We start from the raw sequence: 15,557 nt of genomic DNA on the forward strand, positions 1-15,557 counted from the left end.
CGGTCGCTATTTCCCTCTCCCGTCATGCTGTATAACATACGTTGACTTGGGAGAGAGACGGGGGGGGGGCGAAGAACTTTACTGAGACCCCGAGGAAGTGGGTCATGCGCTTATGGGCTTCCTTGGCAACCAATACAAGTGCACCTGCGAGGAACCCACTACGCTATAAATCATTGTAATTTTTGAGAAGTAGGGCAGCAGGCACTGTGCCATTTTTCGTCATTGTACTGAGAGCGTTGGTACCTGCTAAACGCATGTAAGGCATTATGCGCACTTTGTTGATGCTGTGCCTGATGACGATGAAGAATTATGGCAGAGCCCTTTGTAATGGGTTGGAAGCATTCAACAACCTCCTCGTTGCGCAATTCGCATTGTGTGACGTCTGGTTACAGAATTCGCGTTGTGCGACGCTTGGTGCTTATTTTACTCTTCTACCACGCTATATTGCATATGCTAACGCGGTTCCTTCCCGACATGAAGCCTGCTGGGAACAGCGTATCGGCCACAAGCCGAGGATCATCGACCTCGTTTATTGATGAAGATACAAGCTACAAAGTCGTCCTGCCACGTCTACCAACCGGTAACGATGTCTTGAATTCCGTTTTCCTTCATGCAGATTTGGGTGGTAGACTGTACCGAGCTCCAGACTTCCGTGACGCTCTGCTTGAAGTAGTGGCTACTGCGGACGTTATAGGTGTGGGACAGTACCAAATGAGCCATGTGTGGATGGTTACCTGCGCAAGTAGAGTGGCGAAGCAGAAACTTGTCACCCGTGCTGAGCTTCGTGTAAAAGGGCGGAAGTGCATGGTGATAGATCCGGAGACCAAGGATATTAAACTGAAACTCCTTTGGCTACCACCTCACCTTGAACCTCGACGAGTTGAAGAGGCGTTTCAAGCATATGGCGTGGTCAAATCTATAGAGAGAGAGACGTGGAGATGTGGTGGTATGGAGCAATGGATGACAACGAACCGGGATGTTGCCTTAGAGCTCAAGGATGGCATCACTGTAAGCTCAATACCACATTTTATGTCCATCTACGGTCATCAATGCCTAGTGCTTATTCCTGGTAGGCCTCCGCTGTGTCTTCGTTGCAAGCGAGTGGGACACGTTCGTCGACAGTGCAAAACACCGCGGTGCTTGCAGTGCCACCGCTTCGGCCATTTGTCGGATGATTGCGTGTCGACCAACGCAAGCAAGCTTCGTTCTGGTCAATCTAGCACAGAAGAGCCTCATCTGGACCATCTTATGGATGCTACAGAGGTGGTCGACGCATCCGGAGAAGCAGCAGGTGGCATCAAAGAAGATGAACAGTTGACCATAGAGCCCGTGCCCTGCAGTCACAATAGCGCAGCTAAAAGCACAAGTGAAGACACAAGAGATGAGAACGCTGTCAGCCAACATGGCTTGGAAAACCCAAAGGAAAAGCCTCCAGATGACGAAGATGAAGAGGCAATGGATAGCAGCCAGACAAGGAAACGCCCGGCGCCGGAAAGTGATGAAGCAAGAGCGGGTGCGTCAGACGCAGCAGAGCAAGCGCCCTCATGTGGACAACATGTTGTCGCCTTTGGTGGTGGAGGGCCGCGCCGTCTGTGCCAGCGTTCTCAGGAAGGTGCCACAAAGAAGTGCACAGGAGGTAAAGCCACAAGTTCGCCTGTGGCTAAAGGTGATTAACAAAAACTTTAAGTGAGCAAAATGGCTACCGCGCTTACCTTCCCCCTATGTGTAGCGACACTCAACGTGCGTGGCTTGAGAAATGTGAGGCGTCAGCGGCAGTTAAACTACGTGCTTAAGCAGCATGACGTTGACGTTGCTGCAGTGCAAGAAACTAGGATTTCATCGGCTCGTGATGCGAACTTTGCTCTGGATACTTTACCAGATTATGTATTGCACATTAGTCAAGCGCGTGGTGTTTCCGCTGGATGCTTTTTATTAGTTAGAAAGCAGTTGAGCCACTCTTTGATGTCGCTGCATGTTGATGGGGAAGGCCGTCTTATTTGCTGCGACATGTCTTTTCATTATCATAATTGGAGGTTTGTTTGCGTCTACGCTCCCTTAAAAGTGAATGAAAGGAAGGCTTTCTTCCTGTCCTTAGCTTCGTTGCTGAACACTGAGAGACATTTAATTGTGTTGGGGGACTTTAATTGTGTTTGTGACTCTAGGGATCACTCATATTTAAGAAATCGTTATGATGCAAGTGCCGCTTTACTGCAGCAGTTAATGAATGACCACAATCTAATAGATGAGGGAGAGCATGCGCCTTCCTCGTTAAGGTTTACGCACTTTCAAGGAGTCTCTCATGCTCGGCTTGAACGTGTGTATGTCTCTATAAGCCTCTGGTCTCACGTTCACAACTATGCTGTAAAGCCTATATTTTTCACAGACCATTGTTTAGTAGCTGTTTCATGGGGTCCTCGAAAATTTCGTAAGGTTCCTCCAAGCTGGGAATTATGTAAGCTAAACGTACAGCTCTTGCATTAAGAATGTTTTGTAAAGAGTCAAACAATTACTCCATGAGGTAACACAATATCGGCAGCTGCCAATTTCTGCTCAATGGGAAATGTTCAAAGAAAAAGTTAAGTACGAAGCGATTGGTATCTCATGCGAGCTAGCCCAAAGAAAAAAGGCTGAAAAACATTATCTTTATGATTTACTTAATAAGCTACATGCTTTTGAAAGCCAGGAGCCGGGATTGTACGGGGATGAAATAAATATATTTCGAGCACAAATACAGAAACATGATACGGAATCGTACAGAGGGGCAATGATTCGTTCACGTGTTATTCGTTTCACTGAAGATGAACCCACCAAAAGAGCTCTTGGGGATGAAAAGCGATACGCGCTTTCCAAACAGATATTGCAAATTGAATCATGCGGTACCATATGCACAGAGACACAACAAATAAGAGCCGCATTTGAAGATCATTACAAGAACCTGTTCACATCGTCTGAGTTTCTGGATGACTACGTAGAAAAAGCTGACCGTTTCATTACTCTAATGCCGCATTTACTGGAGGATGATCGGCTCACCGTTGAGGGGCCTATAACTAAGGAGGAAATTAAGTTTGCAATCTGAACATTACAGAAAAACAAAACTCCATGTCCAGATGGCCTTAGCGCGGAATTTTACCTCAAATTTCAAGAACTTCTCATTCCGTTTCTTGAGCCACTTTTTAAAGAATCCTATGAACGTGGCGAACTTCCTCCTTCTTTCTATCAAGGACATACAACTTTGATCCCGAAAAGTACAGACAGTGTAGTATTAAAGAGAGTAACTGGATATAGGCCGATATCTTTATGTAACGTTGATTATACGATATTTGCGAAAATACTCACGAACAGGTTGCAAACAGTGATTACTAAATGTGTAGGTGCCCACCAAACATGTGGCATTCGAGGCCGCTCTATACAAACGAATATTCATATAGCACGGTCAGTCCTTGAGTGTATTGATGGTAGCATGAATCAGGTAGCTCTTCTTCAGATTGACCTTGCTAAGGCTTTTGATAAGGTACGGCACGAATTTTTGTTCCGACTGCTAAGAGATCTCCAGTTAGGAGATGTATTGTACAATGGCATATCACTTTGTTATAAAAGGTGCACCACAAGATTAATTGTGAATCGCACGCTTTGAGGTATCGTAGACGTAAATTCGTCAGTACGTCAGGGGTGTCCGCTCTCGCCTTTGCTTTTTGTAATATATTTGGAACCACTTTGTTTAAGTGTCCTGTTTATTTCTGACATTAAAGGATATACATATGAAGCTGAGGAGATTAAAGTTCTAGCTTACGCAGATGACATTGCCTTCTTTTGCGTGGATAAACCGAGTGTCCAGGAAGCAGTAAACACTACTATGCATTTATGTGAAATTTCCGGAGCTAGTATAAATTTCGATAAAAGCAGAGGATTCTGGCTGGGCATGTGGGCTCTAAAACCCTCGGTATTTGCAAATATTGATTGGGATGACACTTCGATCCGTTATCTAGGTGTGCCTCTTGATAACTACCGTAATAGTGGTCCTCATTGGACGTCCGCGTTAACCACTATCCGTCGCAAGGTGTCCACTTGGCAAAGATGCGACCTTTCCGTTTTCGCAAAAGCTGAAGCATGCAACATATTTCTTGCTTCAAAGCTTATCTACATTTTACAGGTATTGCACTGCTCTCGAGTACATATTCAGGCATTTCACAGAATATTTGCCTGCTTTATCTGGAGTTCATCATGGGAAGCCATGAGAAGGGACAACCTTTTTCTTCCGCTTGTGAAGGGTGGGCTTAGTCTTGTGCATTTGTGCGACAACTGGTTCTGCGACTTTTTTTTACCTTAAGGATGTCTGTCACCCGTTTCTTCTGGCTGTTATACGGAACCGTCTTTCTCACCATCTCCCTTTTCTTTTTGTCAGAACAAGAGTGGCGGAAGAGTCGCAATTATTGGGTTTCTTGAAAGAGATTGTCGACACTGCCCAGTTTTTGAAAGCCAGATTCACGTTAGAGTACTTGTACAACGTGGACAGAAAGACGCTAACCGCCGCACTTGTAGACACCCTTTTCCCTGAACCTGTTTACCGACAGAAATATTTCTCTCATTCTGGTCATGATGTATTCTGCCGTGTACGTAAAATGTGTATATCGCCAGCTGTGAAAACGTTTTTTTTTAAGCTGCACACATCCACTTTAACTGTAAAGACATGGCTTCATGAAAAAGGGATATACGTGCCCTGGTCTGTAAATTGCAGGCTATGCAACGAGCCTGAAACAATCGAGCATTGTTTTATTCATTGCCGTGATGCATTTCATTTCTGTGACATTCTTAAGAGAACCCTCAGAAAAGAATTTCCAATTACATCGCATGGTGTTAGGTACCTCCCGTTCAAAAAGAGCACCAACAATAGTGCACCATATGATTTAATCATGCTGTTAGGTCTATATTCGCTATGGAGAAGCCGCATGATTGACAGACACGCTGAGCCACCTCGCTCGACAAGGTCTGCCTTTCGAGAAGAAGCAGCTAACGTGCGTAGTATTGCTGAGACTTTTGATCCGGTTCCGGAGTGGCTTGGACTTCTGGACGCTTGTGTCTGTTTACCGGACTTTTGAAGATTCCTTGGACTATGTGAAATTGTGTGTTCTGTGCATATGTGCATGTGAGTGTAATTCTAACGCAATGAATATTGTTGTAATAGATGGCGAGATTTGATGGCATTATTCTCATGCATTAAACAGAGAAAAAAAAGCAGACGCGTGGCTTTGTGGTAGAACACCTGCTTGCCACACAGAGGGACTGGGTTTGATTCCCATTCGGACCCAACATTTTTATTATTTATTTTATTTGCAGATTTCTTGGTTTTTCGGTCACCGAGAAGATGATGATATTTATTTCGACGCCGACAGCAGAATTTTTGTGAAACGAGCTCTTTGAGGCTATCGCGTTAATATCTAAAAAGCCATGCACCGGGTGATCAAGTGCGGTGGTCACACAGATTTCTAACCTGGGAAGTAAACAATCAATTCGTCTTACCTGCAGCCATATCTTCACCACTGCAGCGACCGCGCACCCTGTGGTCGTCCTCGTTTTCCCGCATAGAGCTAACATGCTCTGCAGTGGACCTTCTTACGGGTAAGTTCTTGCGTTACGCAGTGTGTAGGAAAGCAATCGGATCGCCGCTTCACCATCTGCAGTAATATAGTATAGTTGGTTATGCTTAAATTGAGCCAGGAAAATCACTACTATTCAATGAATGACCTATGAAAAAGTAAATGTTGGAAAGGTCCTGTTGATACAAAAGGTTACAATGTAAGAAATAAATAAGGTCCATCCATAGTCATCCCCCGCGCCCATAATATTGCTGATTAATTCACCTAATAATTTTTTGTGACATGGGACAAGTTTACGTGCTTAAGCACGTAAACTTGTCCCATGTAATATTAACATAGTTAATATTACCCTGCAGGGTATTACACTGCAGGGTAATATCACCATAGTTAATATTACCCTGCCGATATACAATTCAATCTATGGTTCTGCATGGAAAGCTTGACCATCCCAAAGAATTTTGTCAGAAATTGGGATACCAGCACAGTGGCCAAATCAGAATATTTTTTTCGGGAGGTGGAGCGGGTGTTTAATGATATTTTTCGTATGTTCGTGCAACCCAACTACGCACTCCTCCTCATCTGGCTACGCCAGTGGATCAGCGCTCATACAAACGATAGCGGTATATTTAGACGGAAACGAGCAAATTTATTTGCGATTACGCTTAATATATTTACATTAGCAGAGAGGCTAGGCTTACGCTGGAGCACAAACTATCTCGCACGACTTTCTGATCTAGGTTCAACTGAGTTGTACAAGGGCTTAATGGGCAAAGCTACATTTGCTTGTAGGTTGTAACCACCTACAGAACGTTCCTGGAACGTGTTCTTTGCTTGAGCCGATATCTCCCATGAGGGTCCAATAATTTCAAGGATATTCGAAGCAGATGAACGATTGGCTGGTTATGCTTAACTGACCAAAAGCTTTATAGCAAGAGGTTCGATGTAAAGCCTAAGATTAGAAAACAGTGGGAATGAAAACATACCTACGTATTGCCGAAGTAAATGCTCAGCGTGACGCGTGGCGTTAGTTTGTCTCAAAGTTCGACAAAAATTAAGTACTTTCACGAGAATGGCCTGAACATATCTAAGAAGTGCCGCAAACGAGCTCTCCAGAATAAATCTACGAGGGAGCGTGTCGTGCGGCAGTGTAAACTTTATCGCGCTGACAGTAGACGAAAGCTGCGTAGACGGAAGGACACACCAGCGCTTGTGTTGTCCCGTCTCCTTTCTTCTACGTAGATTTCGTCTACTATTTTTTTCGAAGTATCATTGCACGCACTACGTGTTTGTAACAGAATGAGCGCACTAAGGTGTGTGCCTTATGTAATGGGTAGCATGCTTTAAAGCAGGAGCAATTATGCGCGAGAAACATTTATGAAGCTCCGATGCACCCACTACGTGGTCTTCAGGGAATACGCGTAGTAATGTGTGTGCCTTTTATAATGGGTGGCTGGCTTTAAACCACGAAGTCGTTAGGATATTCACGTGGTGTGACGTCCGATGCCAATGTACGCATGTACCAAGCAATATTACTGCGATGTTACATTTCGAACAATAACACCAGTATGCAGGACGCGTATGTTTGTGAAGCATGAAAATACTTTCAGTGCAGTTCCAAGCACGGGCGTGGCTCTGTGGTACAACACCTGCTTGCCACGCAGACGGCCTGGGTTCGATTCTCACTCGAACCCAACATTTTTATTATTTATTTCATTTGCAGCTTTCTTGATTTTTCGGTCACAATCAACGACGCCGACACCGACGCCGACGGCGGTATTTATGCGAAACGAGCTCTTTAACGCTGTCGCGTTAAAATGATAAAGAAAAGAAAATGTCGTTCTTGTGTAGCGATTGGTGTGGTTCTCAATCCTGCGCTAAATGCAGCTACCCCACTGCGAAACCTCAGTAAGTGCGTAGCACGGGCACCCAGCGATTCCCGTTCGTAGAGTTCCCACTGCTCCGTTTACCAAACCTTCGATGACGTCAGTGTTTGAGCTAAGCATGTAGGGCTTCCACGGCACACGTAGAATCTTGTTAGAGAGATTCTCAAAGAAGGTGCGCTACAAGCACGCTACTTTTTGATGCGCGTTATCTACTTCCTGCATGTTACGGAGGTTAAGATACGTGTCGTCTGCAGTGAGTTCCGTCAGGTTGTTTCCCCGTTCAGGTCTAGCCTCGGAGGAGCACCGGTGTGAGGAGAAGTCGTGCGCCCTGCGAGGCGGTGGCGCACTCTCTTGCGCGGCGCGTAGGTCAAGCGCATGTTTCTGAAGCGTTTATAGCGATTAGAAGTTAACTATAGCGATTACTTCTTGGTTATTTCTGGTAATTATATTATTTTGACCTCGTACATTTAATTTATTCAGGTCTTGAACAATGCACGCCTTCTTTTAGGCGTATATCAATCACTTGAGAGCGTAATTACGCAAACACGAGATCCATGGATGGACACTAAGCCGGGCCCCAAAAGTGCTGCGAACTTAGAAGTATGAGTGTTTTCCAGTAACTTCTCCAAGATGGGAGCAAGCTTCTTGTCGTCTCGTAAAGTGTTATGCACAGAAAGGGCCCCTCTCCAGGTGACACAACAAAGTTTAGTTAGGCACTGGAAGTTGTTGTGAGCCCAGTGAAGAACATTATGTCACAAGAAGTTTTCAAATCGGCTCATTACGAGCTGAGAAAACCAATATTTTGAAACGGCGCGAAACCATGATGTGAGGAGGCAAGATTGAAACCCTTGACACTTCGCAAGCCTTCGCAAGCAAAATCCCTTCCCTGCACTCTTCGGCATCGGAGCAGGAGGATCACATGACGCATACGCATGAAGACGTCATGCACACGCAAGGTCAAGCGCGCATTATGTGCCCGAGGCAGCCCTAGCCCCCGAGGACGCGAGCGTTGTTGTCGCGTTGTGTCGGCGTTCTCTATAGTCTACTGCCTCTTTCTGCGGTGTGGATCCCTCAGTACGCGCAGGCTTAGCCAGGCTGACACAGACCGTGGGTCCCTGTCGTGACACCACGCGTCGCATCGCTGGAACTGCTGTCAGAGACGATGCACCAAAAACGCGCCAAGCATTCTCGGGGCTCGCGCCTGCATGACGCGGGAACGGCGAGGACATGAACGCATACGAAACAGACGCATATTTTAGGGGCGAAGCTCCTTAAGGCGGCACCCGTTCGTCCCTCGTAGTCGTCATCGTCGTAGTAGTCCGTAACAAGTCTTACGCTTTGACTTCCAAGGTGGTGCCGGTGGGAGATTTCTCCTGTGCGTTGTTGAACAATAAAAAATTCGCAGCGTGCGCGTTAACTAAAAGCCGAATTCTTCTGTCTCTCATTCCCCATTAGCAGTCATTGGCATGTTCCAGTAGGAAACGTTAGTAGAAGTAGAAGTGTAAGTGTTAGCTAAAAGCCGACTTCTTCTGTCTCTCATTCCCATTAGCAGCCATTGTTTACCTCCAAGGTAGTGTCTGGTGAGATTTCTCCTGTGCGTGATTAAACAATAAAAATTTTGTTCAAAACGCCGTTGATTGATGAAATAAACCAACGAAAGACGCCAGATGTTTTGTAAAAGCAGAACGAAAGAACGCCAGATGTTTTTCTTAAAGTGTAGTAGTAGTAGTTGTATGTAGCCACCTCGCCCGATCTTCAACGGGCGAGGTGGACCGGCAACGGCGCGAGGACCCTGCCGTACGAGAGTTAAATCACACTAAAAGACATACTTTGCGGGCGATACACTCTAGTGAGCTTTCAACTTTTCGTCTTAATGTACACGATAAAGAAATTATTTCTACGAAAAACGCAAGGCACACCTTGAGCAATATATTTGGTTTTGGGACGCTAAATGGAACCATGAAGCGATGCGAAGCCGGAGCACTTGCACGATCGCGTTCCGTTGGCTTTCGTTGGGCATGCTACCGACCTCGCGTCGTGGAACGGGCGTCCTGTCTTCCCTCTAGCCTTGCCTTTAATTCGCACAGGGCGAGCGGGGAATGCGGTCGCCCTTGGCGCTCTTTCGCTCGGGAGCGGACTTCTTCCTTGCATTTCACCGATCACAAGTGATAATGAAGGGACCACGTAAACCAACAGTACAATAAAAGTTTGATGTTTAATATATACACGATGTTTCACACTCTTTATATTATGTACTGGGCGCATTTCACGGAAGAGTTTCACGGTTTACAGATGATTCCCTCCGTAGCTTCGCCCCACTCATCATCATTCACCCCGTGGATATGCTGTGATTTTTTTCTTGTATATCGCTCCGATTCGACGTGTAAAAAAATAGGCACACAGTCCGCTCATGTGTTTTATTACTTCTCTGAACTTTCATTCACCAGTTCAAGCAACACTTTGCACAAATTATACAGGTTGCTCGAATAATTCTGGCATTGTCTCTTGCTACTGTGGGCGACATCGCAACACCAATAACAACACCAACACCGTTGACATGGCTCCTAGAGGAACCATGTCAACGCACCTACTACTACGTAGAGACATTGCTTGCTCTACGTCAACCGCTCCCTCTTGGGAAGCGCGCCCGCGAGAGGAAGCGCAAGCGGCGTTCAGCTTGAAATTTCACCCGTTTCCGCAACGCGTAGCGTTGCAAATTTTGGCCGACATGAGCGTGAACGCCCAGTGTATGCATTGCGCTCGTCAGCTTCGCCTTCAAGAGTTGAACGCGATAGCGTAATCGGGCGTCGTGCGCATTGCTGTCTGAACTGCTAAAGCATGGCTTCGGTCCTCGGTGCATACCTCTACCATGCCGTAAGGAAACAAATGGCTGTGCCCATAACATTGGCCGTTTCAAAGTATCCTAGAATGCCTACTGCAAGTACAGTTGTTGAGTGCCCACTGCGCTATAATTATTCATTTTGCGAATCAGCAAACGGCCCGCTACGCGTCCGCAAAGGAATACGGGAAACTACAAAGGCGTTCACTTTGTTGATGCTTTTGCTGATGATGATGACTAAGTATGTCTGAGCTCTTTGTAATGAGTGGGCCTTTATAAAACACCCACTCGTTGCGCAATACACATCTTTTGACACCTGGCGTTATTCTAAGCTCAGCCACGCAATACTTCGTGCCTTAAGGAGATCCCTTCTAATACATAACATTCATATAGTGTTTTATGCCGGGGCCCACCAAGACTTTCAAGACGTATTTCCGTTACGATATTACGTCAGCAAAATGAACATCACATGAAAAAAAACTATAAGAAAAATAGCTCTCCGATGCTCGCCTGGCTGCCGCACCGCTTTCCCCGCTCGCCCTGTGGGAAAAATCACAGCATATCCACGGAGTGAATGATGATGAGTGGGCGAAGCTGCGGAGGTTCATCGGTAAACCGTGAATCTTCCGTGAATTCTGGCCAGTGCATCATCACCGACGTGAGATCGGGCGCGTTTATACTAAAGGTTCGATGAGAGTTATGACCACTTGCAGCTCACTTTAATTTTACATGTACGCTGTGAATTTTCATTGTTTAGAAAACCATTGCTTTAGAAAACATCTGGCGTCTGTCGTTAAGCAGCTGGCGTCTTTTCGTTTTGCTTTATAAACATCTGGCGTTCTTTCGTTTTGCTTTTAGAAAACATCTGGCGTCTTTCGTTGGTTTATTTCATCAATCAACGGCGTTTTGAACAAAAATGTTTATTGTTTAATCACGCACAGGAGAAATCTCACCAGGCACCACCTTGGAGCTAAACAATGGCTGCTAATGGGAATGAGAGACAGAAGAAGTCGGCTTTTAGCTAACACTTACACTTCTACTTCTACTAACGTTTCCTACTGGAACATGCCAATGGCTGCTAATGGGGAATGAGAGACAGATGAATTCGGCTTTTAGTTAACGCGCACGCTGCGTATTTTTTATTGTTCAACAACGCACAGGAAAAATCTCCCACCGGCACCACCTTGGAGGTCAAGATCTGGTACTAGCGCTCCGGCTGGTTACGCACTACGACTACGAGGGACGAACGGGTGCCGCTTTAAGGAGCTTCGCCCCTAGAAGTTGCTTTGACAGGAGTCGGACCCATGACCTCTCGGCCCGTGACGACGGCTGGCGGGCGTTTGGCCCACTGAGCTACCGCCAAACACATTACATATGCTACATAAACGCGTCTTTTATCTTTCACACTTTCCTCTCAGCGTTCTTGGATGGAAGGATGGATACTATGAGCGTCCCCTTGATAACGGGGCGGCGACATGTGTGCCACCAGGCAAGAAAGAACAAAACGCCAGGCCTGCGCTGAAACCGCAGCATAGTCACAGAGAAAGCTGGAAGAGCGGCGTCTAGAGCCCATCGTAAGCTCTCTTGGGGCTATTAATACAAGTACACTAGCAAGGTACCTACTCCACCATAAAACAAAATGTTTTGAAGTTGGGAAGCACCTACTAAGCCATTATTAGTCATTCTGCGGAGAAGCGAGGCACCAGCTACACGTATGTAAGGCATTATGTGCACTTTGTTGACGCGACAACTGACGACGATGAAGGATTATAGCTCAGCCCTTTGTAATGGGTTGGAAGCTTTAAACGGCCCACCAGTTATGCAATTTGCATTGGGTGATGCCCTGTCGCTATTTCCCTCTCCCGCCATGCTGTATAACGTACGTTGACGGGTGAGAGAGAAGGGGGGAGGCGGAGAACATTACTGAGACCCCGAGGAAATGGATCATGCGCCGCTTATGGGCTTCCTTGGCAATCAATGCAAGTGCACTTGCGAGGAACCCACTACGCTATAAATCATTGCAGTTTGTTTAAAGTAGGGAAGCAGGCACTATGCTCTTTTTCGTCGTTCTACGGAAAGCCGTGGTACCTGCTAAACGCATGTAAGGCATTATGCGTACTTTGTTGATGATGTGCCTGATGACGACGAAGAATTATGGCGGAGCCCTTTGAAATGGGTTGGAAGCATTCAGCAACCTACTCCTTGCGCAGTTGGCATTGTGTGACGCCTGGTTTCAGAATTCGCGTTGTGTGACGCTTGGTGCTTATTTTACTCTTCTACCACGCTAAATTGTATATGCTAATGTGATTCTTTCCCGACATGAAGCCTGTATAGGACCTTTTTGCAAAGCAGTTTCAAGCACCGGCATGGCTCAGAGGTTGAATACTAGGCTCCCACGAAGAGGGTCTAGGTTCGAACCTCGTTCCATCGTGGAATTGTTATTGCGATAGCAATTATATGGACAGTCTCGCCTGGATTTTGCCGTCACCGTCGCCGCCGTCATGCACCGAATATGTATAAGTATGTGTAGCAACCGCGCCGAGCGAGCGTGCTCGGCGCTCGGAGCCCACGTTCGCATCGTGTTGTGTTTACTGTGCGGGCACGGAGTGTGGCCTGGGAACTCAAGTTACGGCGGCCGGGTCGGCCGGGTGTTGTAAACACAGCCGCCGGGCCGAAGCTACGCCAGTCGCCCCTGCCTCGTTCACCTCGCAGCGCTTTTGCTTAAATATACGAGTTGTTATTGTAGACGTGCCTTTGTCTTTCTTTACTTGTGAACACGCAATATCATCACGCAACCAACGCCCTGGACGTCTACATATATATATATATATATATATATATATATATATATATATATATATATATATAAAAGCTACAAAGAAAAAATCATCAGAAAGATGCTTCCGAAGCGCGGAATCGAACCAAGGACCTCTTGCTCCGCAGCGAGTGGCACTAACCACTATGCCACGAAACGCAGATCCTCCACGTAGCTAACGGCGAGCGTTATATACTGTCACGTGGTCGTGACGACGAAGACAGCAGTCAGCACGTTCGAGATGAAACTGTTTATTTGGCCGAACTTGTGGCCGGGAAACTGTAAGTCAATCTACAGCAACACACTGATAGCGGCGGACAGAGCGTCGACCGTCGATCAACTGACAAGCGGTCAAGCGCGTCGGCTTTTATACAGGCGCTATGGAACTTTCCAGCAATATCGTTGGTGGCGGCGTTATCTCTCGACAAAGCTGGAACATTCGCGTGCGGCACGCAATCTTAACAAAACGATCTACTAAAATCGTGAAGCTTCTCGAACACTGCTTCACGGCCAGCGTCGAGCGTTGATAACCGTCCTTGCTGGTCAAACTCGAACACATCAAAATAAAAGAAGAAGCGGGCGTGGCATTGCCCCCCTCTGAAAAAGCATCGTCCCGATGCTTGCAACAGAACATGCAAAGGAAAAAACAAGTGCATGCACAAATAAATTACAATAACAAAGGAAAAAGTAGAGTTCTCAGGTTCGCTAACGCGCAAAAAACGGCTTAAGGCGCACGACATGGACGACTTCAGATCGTGCGCGGCGTCGCTGGGAGTTCGTAATGCCGTCCGGGACGACCTCGTAGTCAAGAGCGCCGTGACGTCGAAGCACCTTGTATGGGCCGAAGTGTCGCCGAAGAAGTTTTTCACTGAGCCCGCGTCGGCGTATCGGCGTCCAGACCCACACACGGTCACCGGGTTGGTACTCCATGTGGCGTCGTCGAAGATTATAGTGACGGCTGTCGACCCTCTGCTGGTTCTTGATGCGCAGGCGGGCGAGCTGTCGAGCTTCTTCGGCGCGTTGCAAATAGGCGGCAACGTCGAGATCGTCTTCGTCGGTGGCGGTTGGTAGCATTGCGTCGAGCGTTGTTGCCGGGCTCCTTCCGTAGACGAGCTTGTACGGCGTCATTTGCGTCGTTTCTTGCATGGCCGTGTTGTATGCGAAGGTCACATACGGAAGGATGGCATCCCACGTCTTGTGTTCGACGTCGACATACATGGCCAGCATGTCGGCGATGGTCTTGTTTAGCCGCTCGGTGAGGCCATTGGTCTGTGGGTGGTACGCTGTGGTCCGGCGGTGGCTTGTTTGGCTGTATCTCAGTATTGCCTGAGTTAGGTCAACAGTAAACGCCGTACCTCTGTCGGTGATGAGGACCTCTGGGGCGCCATGACGCAGGAGGATGTTCTCAACGAAGAACTTTGCTACCTCGGCGGCACTGCCTTTGGGCAAGGCCTTCGTCTCCGCGTAGCGGGTGAGGTAGTCAGTCGCTACGACGATCCACTTGTTGCCGGAAGTCGACGTCGGGAACGGCCCCAGTAGGTCCATCCCGATTTGCTGGAACGGCCGGTGAGGTGGTTCGATTGGCTGCATAAGTCCCGCTGGCCTAGGCGGCGGTGTCTTCCGTCGCTGGCAATCTCGGCAAGTCTTGACGTAGTGGGCGACGTCGGCAGCAAGGCGTGGCCAGTAGTACTTTTCCTGTATTCTGGCGAGGGTGCGGGAAACACCAAGGTGTCCAGCCGTCGGGTCGTCGTGTAGGGCCTGGAGGACTTCTGGTCGCAATGATGAGGGCACGACAAGAAGGTAGTCCGTTCGAAGTGGCGAGAAGTTCTTTTTCAGGAGAAGGCCGTTCCGTAAGAAAAACGACGACAGTCCTCGCTTGAATACCTTCGGAACAACGGCGGTCTTGCACTCGAGGTACTCCATAAGGCCCCCCAGTTCCGCGTCGGCTCGTTGCCTTTCGGCGAAGTCGTCGGCACTTATAGTTCCGAGGAAGCAGTCATCGTCGTCGTCTTGCGGCGGCGCGTCGACGGGGGCACGAGAGAGGCAGTCGGCGTCAGAGTGTTTTCGTCCGGACTTGTACACGACGGTAATGTCGAATTCTTGAAGCCTCAAACTCCATCGTGCGAGACGACCTGAAGGGTCCTTCAAGTTAGCTAGCCAGCATAAGGCGTGATGGTCACTGACAACTTTGAAGGGCCTGCCATAGAGGTAGGGGCGAAACTTTGACGTAGCCCAGATGATGGCAAGGCATTCCCTTTCTGTTGTGGAATAGTTGGCTTCTGCCTTGGATAGTGACCGGCTAGCATAACTGATAACCCTTTCAAGCCCGTCAGTCTTTTGCACAAGGACGGCACCGAGTCCTACGCTGCTAGCGTCGGTGTGTATTTCAGTGTCGGCGCAATCGTCGAAATGCGCAAGTATGGGTG

General features: G+C 47.5%; 1 protein-coding gene and 1 pseudogene across 1 annotated transcript; both read left to right on the forward strand.

The window, feature by feature from the left end:
- Window positions 1-474: 474 nt before the first annotated feature.
- Window positions 475-1,674, forward strand: LOC119377362 (uncharacterized). Its single transcript, XM_037646867.1, has one exon. It carries the CDS (start codon window positions 475-477, stop codon window positions 1,672-1,674), a length of 1,200 nt encoding a protein of 399 aa, XP_037502795.1.
- Window positions 1,675-3,460: 1,786 nt separating this feature from the next.
- LOC119377363 (uncharacterized) lies at window positions 3,461-5,096 on the forward strand (annotated as a pseudogene).
- The last annotated feature ends 10,461 nt before the right edge of the window (window positions 5,097-15,557 follow it).

This window comes from Rhipicephalus sanguineus, unplaced genomic scaffold (genome assembly GCF_013339695.2).
Source record: "Rhipicephalus sanguineus isolate Rsan-2018 unplaced genomic scaffold, BIME_Rsan_1.4 Seq436, whole genome shotgun sequence".
Taxonomy (NCBI): Eukaryota; Metazoa; Arthropoda; class Arachnida; order Ixodida; family Ixodidae; genus Rhipicephalus; species Rhipicephalus sanguineus.